Source organism: Neophocaena asiaeorientalis, unplaced genomic scaffold (genome assembly GCF_003031525.2).
Source record: "Neophocaena asiaeorientalis asiaeorientalis breed wild unplaced genomic scaffold, Neophocaena_asiaeorientalis_V1.1 scaffold187, whole genome shotgun sequence".
Lineage (NCBI taxonomy): Eukaryota > Metazoa > Chordata > Mammalia > Artiodactyla > Phocoenidae > Neophocaena > Neophocaena asiaeorientalis.
The window spans coordinates 940,602-953,490 of NW_020173109.1; the positions used below are offsets into that span (position 1 = coordinate 940,602).

Sequence of the window (12,889 nt, forward strand, 5' to 3'; positions counted from 1 at the left end):
AAAATTTGAAAAAAATTTTTTAAAAAAGTTTTTTTTTTTTTTTTTTTTTTGTGGTACGCGGGCCTCTCACTGTTGTGGCCTCCCGCTATTGTGGCCTCTCGCGTTGCGGAGGACAGGCTCCGGACGCGCAGGCCCAGCGGCCATGGCCCACGGGCCCACGGGCCCAGCCGCTCCGCGGCATGTGGGATCCTCCCAGACCGGGGCACGAACCCGCGTCCCCTGCACGGCAGGCGGACTCCCAATCACTGCGCCACCAGGGAAGCCCTAGCAATAGCTTTTTGTTTTGTTTTGTTTTGGTTTGGTTTGGGTCAGTCTCCTGTGATTTTATTCTTTGCAAGGAGGTTGGAAAAGTTCCTTGTTATTTTATTTCCTTTCTTCCATCATTAACATAAGTTCTTATCATATGTAAATATGATAAGAATAATTAGAATAAATGAAGGAAAAACTGTAAAGCATGACTAAGGAGTCTAGTTGTAGACAATAGGAAGGTAAAGAGAAATAGTTAAGGTTTGAGGATTTTCATTTCAAAAACTGTGATGGTCACACAAAGAGTTCTATATTATACCACCAAATGTCAGATTGCTACATATATTCTTTATGCAATAAGCCATGTAAAAATGGGTCTCAGTTTATAAAAGAAAGACATGCTGATAATAGAAGATGTTACATGCAAAGAGCATAAAAGAATAAAATTACTCATACTTTCATCACTCAGAAGAAATCACCATACACATTTCTTTTCAATCATGTTTTAATATTGTTGAAGTCATATAGTTTACAAAGCCTTGCTTTTTTTCACTTAAGAAGAAAGAGGTCTCATGAAATGGGCAGGAGAAATTAAGTGGAAATCAAAAGTAGGTTCAGAACAATTTTAGATTTCTTGGAAATGTAATATCTCCTCCTTCTTGGACCTCTCTGCCAGTTTTGAGAAGTTGGGAGAGGGTAGAATAGATTGGGAATCGTGGACATATTGGTGAAGACAGGGTTCATTGATTAAAAAAGTACTTGTGGGGCTTCCCTGGTGGCGTAGTGGTTGAGAGTCCACCTGCCGATGAAGGGGACACGGGTTCGTGCCCCTGTCCGTGAAGATCCCACATGCCGTGGAGCGGCTGGGCCCGTGAGCCTTGACCGCTGAGCCTGCGCATCCAGAGCCTGTGCTCCACAACGGGAGAGGCCACAAAGCTCAGAATCTCTGCTCAAATATCTCCTCCCAGTCCTTTTCCCCCTTCTTGATTTTCTGGTTTTTAGAAGCCTTTTTTTCTGTTACATAAGAGTCTCAAATAGCTGTGCTTGCATCCTGAGTTCCAGGTGTTCTACACTTTCTGGACCTCAGTTTCCCCAATTATAATATGGGCATTATTCTATTTACCGGGTACCTTTGTATGTATTAAGGTAGGTTAAACTGCAGTATCAAATAGATTTCACTACACAATAGCTTAAACAAAATAAGTCTTTAGTTCTCATTCATATTGTAGTTTACATGTGATGATGCTGGAATTTGGCATCTTTCCATGCTGAGGTTCTGCCGTCTTCTAGGTCCTTGTCGGCTGCATCCATCAGTGGTAAAAGGGGAAAGCAAGTGCGGAAGAGACCCGATGGCCTGCAGGTGGCACATCTTCCCACTCACATTTTTCTTGGAGAGAATTTGTCCATAGGGCCACAACTCGAAAGGTACTGAGAGCTGAAAAGTGTAGTTAAGCCATGCACCCTCTGCAGTCCTATTACTACAGAAGGAAGAGAGAACAGATATTAGTGAATACAAGCAGTACTGGGTATTCATGTCTTGCAAAACACATAATAAAGGACATTCCATGGTAGGGGATGAGCATACTTCTCTTTCTTTCCTTGCATTTGAATCTTGTCAGGGAAGTGAAAACAAAATGTTGTCAAACAAAAGTACTGTTGCCAAAATTCAGCCTCTGTATACCAGTGCCGGATTGAATCTCGGAGACAGACATTTGGGTGAAGTAGAAAGGGATAGCTTTATCACAGGGCACCAAGGAAGGAGTCCAGGGCAGCTAGCACTTAAAAGACCCGAACCCCTGAAGGTTTTCAGGGAAATGGTTTTTATTTTTTACTTTTTTTGCGGTACGTGCGCCTCTCACTGCTGTGGCCTCTCACGTTGCGGAGCACAGGCTCTGGACGCGCAGGCTCAGCGGCCATGGCTCACGGGCCCAGCTGCTCCACGGCATGTGGGATCCTCCCAGACTGGGGCACGAACCTGTGTCCCCTGCATCGGCAGGCGGACTCTCAACCACTGCGCCACCAGGGAAGCCCCTGGGAAATGTTTTTAAAGACAGGGTGAGGGAGGGGGGTTGTGGGGAGTGTGATCAGCTCGTGGACATTCCTCTGATTGGCTGGTGGTGAGGTCATTGGGAGTCAGCATCGTCAACTTTCTGGTTCCAACAGGTCTGGGGTCTATGTGCTTATGGGCAGCATTCAGTTAACTTCTCCCACTTGTTGGGGGTTTCAGTATCTGCAAAACAGCTCAAAGGACATGGCTCAGAATAGTATCTACAGTCCTTGAGGGGGAACTAAAGTCCTTGACTTTGTTTAATGGCTAAAGTGTTATTATTTGTCTTGCTTGACTATTTTCCTTTATGAGTTTTCTGATTTCTCTGATTAAATTTATTCTTTGACTAAAGTTTTTCTACAGACAAAAGGCAAGCAGAGGACATTTGTGGTGGTCTATTCTGGGAAGGCCTCATAGTGTCCTACTCGGCTACAGTACTAGCTATTTATTGGGATGAAATCGATGAATGTGCCTTATGGCCAGAGTAGGGCCCATCTCATGTTCTCTGCTCCCTTTGCCCACTCCCAGATGATGACAAGCTATCTCTGCAGTGGGCAGCCAGTGGGGACTCAGAAAGTTCTCAGTACCAAGGAGGGGTCCAGTTGAGTCCTCCCGAGATGGCAAGAATGTAAACTGGGCCATCACTAAAATGATTTTCAGTGGCACAAGTTGAAATCAAAAGGGACTTATTGGTTAACGTCTCTAAATTAAAATTCCAATGAATCACCCAACCTGATGCCCTGAGCAAGGTTCTTAACAAAAGGGCTACTTTCTTTCTTTCTTTTTCTTTTTTAATTGAAGTATAGTTGATTTACAACATTGTGTTAGCTTCAGGTATACAGCACAGAAGTTATTCATAATATATATCTCAGTTATACATAATACATATCTATTTTTTTTCAGATTCTTTTCCCTTATAGGTTATCACAAAATGTTGAGTGTAGTTCCCTGTGCCATACAGTAGGTCCTTGTTGGTTATCTGTTTTATGTATACTAGCATGTATATGTTACTCCCAAAGTCCTGTGTTATCCCTCCCCCACCTTTCCCCTTTGGTAACCGTAAGTTTGCTTTCTATGTCTGTGGGTCTATTTTTGCTTTGTATATATGTGGATTTGTAGCATTTTTTTTTTAGATTCCACATATAAGTGATATCATATGGCATTTGTCTTTCTCTGTCTGACTTATTTCACTTAGTATGATAATGTCTAGGTCCATCCATGTTACTGCAAATGGCATTATTTCATTATTTTCTAGGGCTGACAAATATTCCATTGTGTAAATATACCACATCTTGTTTATCCATTCATCTCTCCTTGGACCCTTAGGTTGCTTCCATATCTTGGAAGCTATTGTAAATTAGCTTATGAATATTGAATATTGGGGTACACCCATGGCATACACATTCTACAATAGGTCCCACTCAGGATTCAGATGTCTTGTGGACCCTTGAGTCAGGAAGAATAAATACGGACCTCTTTATACCTATGGGAAATGAAAACAGAACACTTATGCCACAAGTCTTCCAAAGAAGCAAGAGTTCATATTGATCTTCTGCAAAGTTCCAATGTGTCAAATAATAAAATTCTGGGGCTCAAAGGCTTTGGTCACATATCAGAATGTTGCTGTGTGTCAAACATATAGAATCACAAGGAGACCCAGGGATGAGGCCCTCTTATGTCTCTCTGAGATGTTGCATGTGCTGTTTCCTTGGCCTGGGTTGGTCTCTCCAACTTTTTCTCTGTCTCACTTTGTTTGCTGGGGAAACAGCTTTCAGCTCCACTGTCACTGTCTCTAGGGCTTTCTGATCACCTACCTAGGCATTCTGTCATCTGTTCTCATACTGAACCTTGTGTTCACCTCTCTGAAGGCTCTCTTTCACATCACATTACACATTTCTGTGTGTGTGTGTGTCTCTCTTCAGTATCGACCAGCCTCCTGGTGCTCAGTGAGCATCTGTTGAATGAGTGAACACTAACCTCTCAAAGGCATAGTCAGTGATCATGCATCTGCATCCACAGAAAAATGTCTGGTCCACAGCAGGTTCACAGCACGTATTTAGAAAGAGCTAAAGATCAGAGAAAAGAAAGGGAGGAATGGAAGAAGAAAGCAAAGAAGGAAGGAAGGAAAGACCAGTCAGGAAGAGGGTATAAGGCATGTTAAAGGTTAAAGTTGTAAAAAACTTACAAAATAGGTGACATCCCTTTAGGAATCCAGAAGATGAAAACTGTAATAACTGAGAAGAGAGAGGATGAATGATAGAGGAAACAGAATTTGAGATGAATATTAAACCATGAAAGGGAATTTGATGGAGGAGGAGAAGGAAAATTGGGTCTAGAATGTTCATTGCAGCACTATTCACAACAGGCAAGACATGGAAACAACCTAAATGTCCACCGACAGATGAATGGATAAAGAAAATGTGGCCTATATATACAGTGGAATATTACTTAGCCATAAAAATAATGAAATAATGCCCTTTGTGGCAACATAGATGGACCTAGAGATGATCATACTAAGTGAAGTAAGTCAGACAAAGACAAGTATCCTAAGATATTACTTACATGTGGAATCTAAAATATGATACAAATGAACTTATTTACCAAGCAGAAATAGACTCACAGACATAGAAAACAAACTCATGGTTACCAAAGGGGAAACATGGGAGGAGGAGGGATAAATCAGGAGCTTGGGATTAACATACAAACACTACCATATATAAGATAGATAACCAACAAGGGCCTACTGTATACCACAGGGAACTCTACTCAACATTCTGTGATAACCCATATGAGAAAAGAATCTGAAAAAAAGTGGATATACGCATATGTATAACTGAATCACTTTGCCATACACCTGAAACCGACATGACATTGTAAATCAACTCTACTCCAATAAAATTTTAAAAAAGAAATACCAGGGGTTTATGAAGAGAGGCAGACATATTTTGGTTACAGACACCTTAACTGAACACTGTTTTGTTTTGTTTTTTTTCTTCCTCTGTGAGCGGTGACAGTCGCGGCTCTGTGAGATGTTGCTGCAACTCTCTCTCTCTGATCCTCTTCCAGGAACTGGTGGTTGGTCCCCAGCAGATTCCAATGCTCAGCAGTGGCTCCAGATGGATCTGGGCAACAGAGTGGAGATTACAGCAGTGGCCACGCAGGGAAGATACGGAAGCTCTGACTGGGTGACGAGCTACAGCCTGATGTTCAGTGACACAGGACGCAACTGGAAACAGTACAAGCAAGAAGACAGCATCTGGGTAGGACAAATTTTCTCATCAGCTGAATAAAACTGAGATGCCCTCATGGTAGCCAGTGAACATTTCTGTCATTTTCCTCTATCCAGATTGCCGGTAGCTTGATAACTGTTGTGTACCCATTCAGAAATAATTAGATGATATCTAGGTCCTATCTGCAGCATGACGCCAGTTCCTAGGGAAATGAGGATGTCTGTTGCAAAGAGTTTAGTGTTTTCCTCCTTTTCTGGTAACTTGGGGACTTCACTGACTGGGCCTTAGTTCTTTCAGGGATAAAAAGAGAACTACAACATGGAAGTCTGATCATTGACAAGAATGTATTGGTTGACGGAGTATGTGTTTATTAAATATTTACCTATTTTTTAACATCTTTATTGGACTATAATTGCTTTACAGTGACTTGTTAGTTTCTGCTTTATAACAAAGTGAATCAGCTACGCATATACATATATCCTCATATCTCCTCTCTCTTGCATCTCCCTCCCACCCTCCCTATCCCACCCCTCTAGGCGGTCACAAAGCACCAAGCTGATCTTCCTGTGCTATGTGGCTGCTGCCCACTATCTATTTTACATTTGGTACATACATAACTGAGCTAATTGCATCATGACAAGGTATGTAAAGTGCCTGGTACATAATAAGTAAATATTTAGTAGTGTATATATGTAAATATTTATTTATTATGTACCAGTCACTTTACATACCTTGTCATAATACAATTAGCTCAGTTCTGTACCTCAACCAAAGTTGCCCAGTTGATGCACCTTGGTCCGGTAATCCACAGCCTGGTCCGGTAATCCACAGCCTGGTCTGGTAATCCACAGCCTGGTCTGGTAATCCACAGCCTGGTCTGACTTTAAAGTCATTGTGTTCAACTGCCTATTCAGGTTTTGAAAACAATTTAAAATGTTAAAAATACAAAACAAATATAGAATTTAGAATGATTCTGTCTTTATAAACAATCTGCAGCTTGGAAGTAAAAGACAGTTTGGTCCAGGTTATGAAAAAAAAAAAACCTGTGCCTTCCACAACCCTGGACCCAAGCTCTTGACCCCAAAAGGTGAGTGAAAGGCTGTCCCCAAATTACGAGGTGAGGAATTGGAGGTCGAGGCAGGGGCAAAAGGCACCCAGGGGAGACCTCATAGACTTACACATCAAATAAAATAATGTGTTGGTTCAGGTCACTTTTGCTTTGGGAAAAAACCTCACCAGATATTTACTTTTTTCTAAATGTGCATAGGAGGTGAAGATTTAGCAGTTGCTAACATTAGCTTTCCTTCTCATAATGTCCTTAATTGTTTTCCCTCTTAAATCAATTACAATTACACTTTCAAATTGCTGCTGTTTACACATACATTTTTCTGTATTCGTCTCACTCTGCTGGGAAAACAAATTCTATTTTATATTCATTGTTATTTGTTAATTGCTTACCCATCACTATTCATAATTGAAAGTAATAGTAAACTGAGGATTAAGATTAGTTATGGCAGATTGAAACCGGAGAATATTATAATAGTCATCTTTATTTGGAGTGGCTTGTAATATTAGGTGGTAATATTTATGGAGAGCATGGGTTTTCTTCATTTTACAAATAGTCTTTTGGGGACTATTCTCTTTTTTCCTCAATTTTGAAGCCCCCATAAATTTTACAGGTTTTTTTTTTTTTTTTTCCCTCGGTATGTGGGCCTCTCACTGTTGTGGCCTCTCCCGTTGTGGAACACAGGCTCTAGACGCACAGGCTCAGTGGCCATGGCTCACGGGCCCAGCCGCTCCGCGGCATGTGGTATCTTCCCGGACCGGGGCACGAACCCGTGTCCCCTGCATCGGCAGGCGGACTCTCAACCACTGCACCACCAGGGAAGCCCTACAGGGTTTTGGTTTTTTTTTTAGTTTGTGTTTAGTTTGAAAAGATAAATAAGCACACCTTCCATTTTGAGGCACAATTTTAAGATTTTATGCTGACTTGAGAGGGACAAATAGATGTGGTGTTATTTATTTGCTTTGGCATTTTCAATCAGAACTGGTTGTTTTTCAGATTGAAGTTTCGAGTTCTTTTGTCTAAACTTTTATAAAACCCAGAGTTTCATTTTCTTCAAAATCAAATGACTTGCTTTTGCCCTGTCCTGTGGATCAGGATGTATTTCAAGAATGGACAATTTCTCTGGGCTAGTGAACAGCGGGCATAAGGCCTATTTCACTTTCTTGCCCCTGTTGGTTTGCCTGTGCTTCCACAAAACTCCAAGCCCGTTGAAGGCAGGGGCCTGTTTTATAAGTCCTAGTAGGCTCCACGCCTATCATTACTGGACACGTAGCCTGAACTACATTTTGGATGGCTATTACAAGAACTGCAGAATTATTAGTGCTTACAGAATTGGAGGGGAGGACACTGTTCTCGTGCCTGTCCCTTTCCTCACCTCAGAATAGCCTTGGCCTTTGGGAGGAGGCAAAAGTTGCTGGGCGGGCAGAGGGGAAAAGGCAGGGAACCGTTGTGCACAGGAAGGTGGTGAGTTCCAGCTAAGGCCTCCCCAGAGACATTTCCAATGCCTGCAGGGCCCTTGGGAGGGGAGGCAGCTTCAGGACCAACCTGACAGATGCAAACCCCAGGAGGAGGAAAGACGTGGGGAGGGGTCTTTGCCCCTCCAGTGACATGGGCAGGGACATGGTGGTAAGTCGTGCATACTAACAAGGTGCAAATTTTGAAAAACAATGCGTGTCCCCTCGTATCACTATCGAGGGAACTAACGGCTACCAAAGACCCACTGCACATGGCATTTGTACACAAATGCCATTCCGTATACTTAAAATGGTGTTATAAATTCTGGAGATTCAGGGTTCAGAGACCAACCCAAGCTCACATAACCAGACACTGGTGAGGCCAGAATACAAACCAAGACTGATTCCTAACTATACTTGATTGCAGAAACTGTGCTTTCTATTTCTTCTTTACTACACTTGAATTTGTTTTCTAATTTTCACAGAACTGATTTATCTTTCTCACCTTAGACTTTGCCAGGCCCACTCCAGAAGAAGAATGTTAAACCCTATTGTGTATTTCACGTGCTGCTAAAATTTAAAAGTGAGAAAGCACTAATACTATCTAACTATTTCTCTATATGTTATAAATAGTGCTCAAACTCTCTGAAACTATATAGGCCTTACAGAATACCCATCAAACAGAGACTCAGAGTATTTTACCAAACATTTCATGAACATGTATAAAATCTGACTTGTGCCTAATTTGCATTGGTATTTCCACCAGATTATGTTATTGAATGAAAAGGTTACCTTGAGAGTTTTTCTTTTTCTTTTAAATATAAAATGATAAATCAGACTATAGTTTCACCAAAGTTAATCCTGATAAACAAGATAAAAGCAATAGCCAAACAAGAGGGTTTTATAAAACTCTCTAAATGGTTCAACTTTTCAGAAAAAAGTCAGTACCCCAAAACATCAATACCAAGTATTGACTTAATCAAGGACTGTGTATCACAGAAACAGAAAAATCGCTTGAATGAGACTTTCACAAGGTCTTTTGAAGATCTTCAATTTTCAGATGATATGGAGTTTGTAATGTCTTTAAAAGTTGATTTACCAAGCAATACAACTATAGCATACTCCTTGGATAGGATATCAATTTGTTAATACTCAAGAGATTTATTTTATTTTGCAAACTTTACTTCAGTAAAAGAATCCTGGAAATATACCTGTCCAATATACAGTAGCAGATATTCGTGCTCTAAAAATCCAATTTGCAGTTTCTGAACTGGCTCTGAATGCAATGTTCACAAATGAGGCCACCAAGCAGCCATATAGCAATGCATTATGATTTATAAATAAACCAGAGTCCTCACTTCACTAAATAATCAGGTGTGAAGGATTATAGTAGTGGGACTACTACTACTAGCAAGACAAACATAGCAAGACATTGAGAATCTTAGCACATCCAAAATCTCTTTCTGGTTGGCTTGTAGACATGCCAAAATAACAAAAATATTAAGATTCGAACTCTGAGCAGCAACTTCAGCCAACGTTCAGTAAGGTGGATCACTTGATTTGGTACATAGGAACCTCTAACTCTTTAAATCCACAGAGACCAGAGTCCTGTTACCAGTCATTTTGAAAGATATTCCAGGAGAAACACTTACCATCCCTATTAAATCCACAGATTACCTTTTCAGTCCTGTGTCTCTTGTATGTCAGTGTTCAAACCCTTCATGAATCCACCTATGTTTCCTGCATACAACATGTACATGTTCCAAACATACATTCTCCTCTATGGGCATTGCTACTTTCCTTTATACTCTGCTACTTATCACTCTGAAATTTCAAAGACAGACCCCAATGTGTGTGTTTTAATATGAGACCCATTTTTATTTTTTAATTTGTTTTATTGAAGTATAGTTGATTTACAATGTGTGTTAATTTCTGCTGTACAACAAAGTGATTAAGTTATACATGTGTATGTATTCGCTTTATGTTCTTTTCAATTATGGTTTATCACAGGATGTTGGATATAGTTCCCTGTGCTATACATTAGGACCTTGTTGGTTATCAGGAGACCTATTTTTTTTTTTTTTACATCTTTATTGGATTATAATTGCTTTACAATGGTGTGTTAGTTTCTGTTTTATAACAAAGTGAATCAGTTATATATATACATATGTTCCCATATCTCTTCCCTCTTGCATCTCCATCCCTCCCACTCTCCCTATCCCACCCATCCAGGAGGTCAGAAAGCACCGAACTGATCTCCCTGTGCTATGCGGCTGCTTCCCACTACCTATTTTACGTTTGGTAGTGTATATATGTCCATGCCACTCTCTCACTTTGTCACAGCTTACCCTTCCCCCGCCCCATATCCTCAAGTCCATTCTCTAGTAGGTCTGCATCTTTATTCCTGTCTTACCCCTAGGTTCTTCATGAAGGTTTGGTAGTTTCTGGCCTTACATTTAGGTCTTTAATCCATTTTGAGCTTATTTTTGTGTATGGTCTTAGGGAGTGATCTAATCTCATACTTTTACATACTTTTACACCACTTATTGAAGAGGCTGTCTTTTCTCCACTGTATATTCTTGCCTCCTTTATCAAAGATAAGGTGACCATATGTGATAAGTTCAAGGTTAGGTTGTTTATTTGAGGTGTTTCCTGTTTTTTAAGGTAGGATTCTATTGCTATGAATTTCCCTCTTAGAGCTGCTTTTGCTGCATCCCATAAGTTTTGGGTCATCATGTTTCCATTGTCATTTCTTTCTAGGTATTTTTTATTTCCTCTTTGATTTCTTCAGTGATCACTTCGTTATTAAGTAGTGTATTGTTTAGCCTCCATGTGTTTGTATTTTTTACAGATCTTTTCCTGTAATTGATTTTTAGTCTCATAGCGTTGTGGTCAGAAAAGATACTTGATACAATTTCAATATTCTTAAATTTACCAAGGCTTGATTTGTGACCCAAGATATGATCTATCCTGGAGAATGTTCCGTGAGCACCTGAGAAAAATGTGTATTCTGTTGTTTTCGATGGATTGTCCTATAAATATCAGTTAAGTCGATCTTGTTTAATATATCATTTAAAGCATGTATTTCCTTATTTATTTTCATTTAGGATGATCTGTCCATTGGTAAAAGTGGGGTGTTAAAGTCCCCTAATATGAATGTGTTACTGTTGATTTCCCCTTTTACGGCTGTTAGTATTTGCCTTATGTATTGAGGTGCTCCTATGTTGGCTGCATAAATATTTACAATTGTTATATCTTTTTGTTGGATTGATCCCTTGATCATTATGTAGTGTCCTTCTTTGTCTCTTGTAATAGTCTTTATTTTGAAGTCTATTTTGTCTGATATGAGAATTGCTTCTCCAGCTTTCTTTTGGTTTCCATTTGCATGGAATATCTTTTTCCATCCCCTTACTTTCAGTCTGTATGTGTCTCTAGGTCTGAAGTGGGTCTCTTTCAGGTAGCATATATATGGGTCTTGTTTTTGTATACATTCAGCCAGTCTGTGTCTTTTGGTGGGAGCATTTAATCCATTTACATTTAAGGTAATAATCAATATGTATGTTCCTATTCCCATTTTCTAAATTGTTTTGGGTTTGTTATTGTAGGTCTTTTCCTTCTCTTGTGTTTCTTGCCTAGAGAAGATCCTTTAGCACTTGTTGTAAATCTGGTTTGGTGATGCTGAACTCTCTCAGCTTTTGCTTGTCTGTAAAGGTTTTAATTTCTCCATCAAATCTGAATGAGATCCTTGCTATGTAGCGTAATCTTGGTTGTAGGTTTTTCTCCTTCATCACTTTAAATATGTCCTTCCAGTCTCTTCTGGCTTGCAGAGTTTCTGCTGAAAGATCAGCTGTTCACCTTATGGGGATTCCCTAGTGTGTTATATTTTGTTTTTTCCTTGCTGCTTTTAATATGTTTTCTTTGTATTTAATTTTTGACAGTTTGATTAACATGTGTCTTTGCGTGTTTCTCCTTGGATTTATCCTGTATGGGACTCTCTGTGCTTCCTGGACTTGATTAACTATTTCCTTTCCCACATTAGGGGAGTTTTCAACTGTAATCCCTTCAAATATTTTCTCAGTCCATTTTGTTCTCTTCTTTTTCTGGAATCCCTATAATTCAAATATTGGTATGTTTAATGTTGTCCCAGAAGTCTCTGAGACTGTCCTCAGTTCATTTCATTCTCTTTTCTTTATCCTGCTCTGCAGTAGTTATTTCTCATATTTTATCTTCCAGGCCACTTATCCATTCTTCTGCCTCAGTTATTCTGCTATTGATCCCTTCTAGAGTATTTTTAATTTCATTTAGTGTGTTGTTCATCATTGTTTTTTCCATCTTCAGTTCTTCTAGGTACTGGTTAAATGTTTCTTGCATTTTCTCTATTCTATTTCCAAGATTTTGGATCATCTTTACTATCATTATTCTGAATTCTTTTTCAGGTAGACTGCCTATTTTCTCTTCATTTGTTAGGTCTAGTGGGTTTTTATCTTGCTCCTTCATCAGCTGTGTGTTTTTCTGTCTTCTCATTTTGCTTACCTTACTTTGTTTGGTGTCTCCTTTTTTCAGGCAGCAGATTCATAGTTCCCCTTGTTTTTTGTGTCTGTCTCCAGTGGCTAAAGTTGGTTCAGTGGGTTGTGTAGGCTTCCTAGTGGAGGGAACTAGTGCCTGTGTTGTGGTGGATGAGGCTGGATCTTGTCTCTCTGGTGGGCAGGACCACTTCTGGTGGTGTGTTTTGGGGTGTCTGTGGACTTATTATGATTTTAGGCAGCCTCTCTTATAATGGGTGGGGTTGTGTTCCTGTTTTGCTAGTTGTTTGGCATAGGGTGTCCAGCACTGTAGCTTGCTGATC

General features: G+C 40.0%; 1 protein-coding gene across 1 annotated transcript in view; it reads left to right on the plus strand.

The window, feature by feature from the left end:
* CNTNAP5 (contactin associated protein family member 5) overlaps positions 1 to 12,889 on the plus strand; it is an 852,083-nt gene that overhangs the window by 224,383 nt on the left and 614,811 nt on the right. Inside the window, exon 3 of the mRNA XM_024743412.1 lies at positions 5,360 to 5,553. Within this exon, the coding sequence (XP_024599180.1) occupies positions 5,360 to 5,553 (194 nt within the window). The remainder of the gene's footprint in view (positions 1 to 5,359; positions 5,554 to 12,889) is intronic.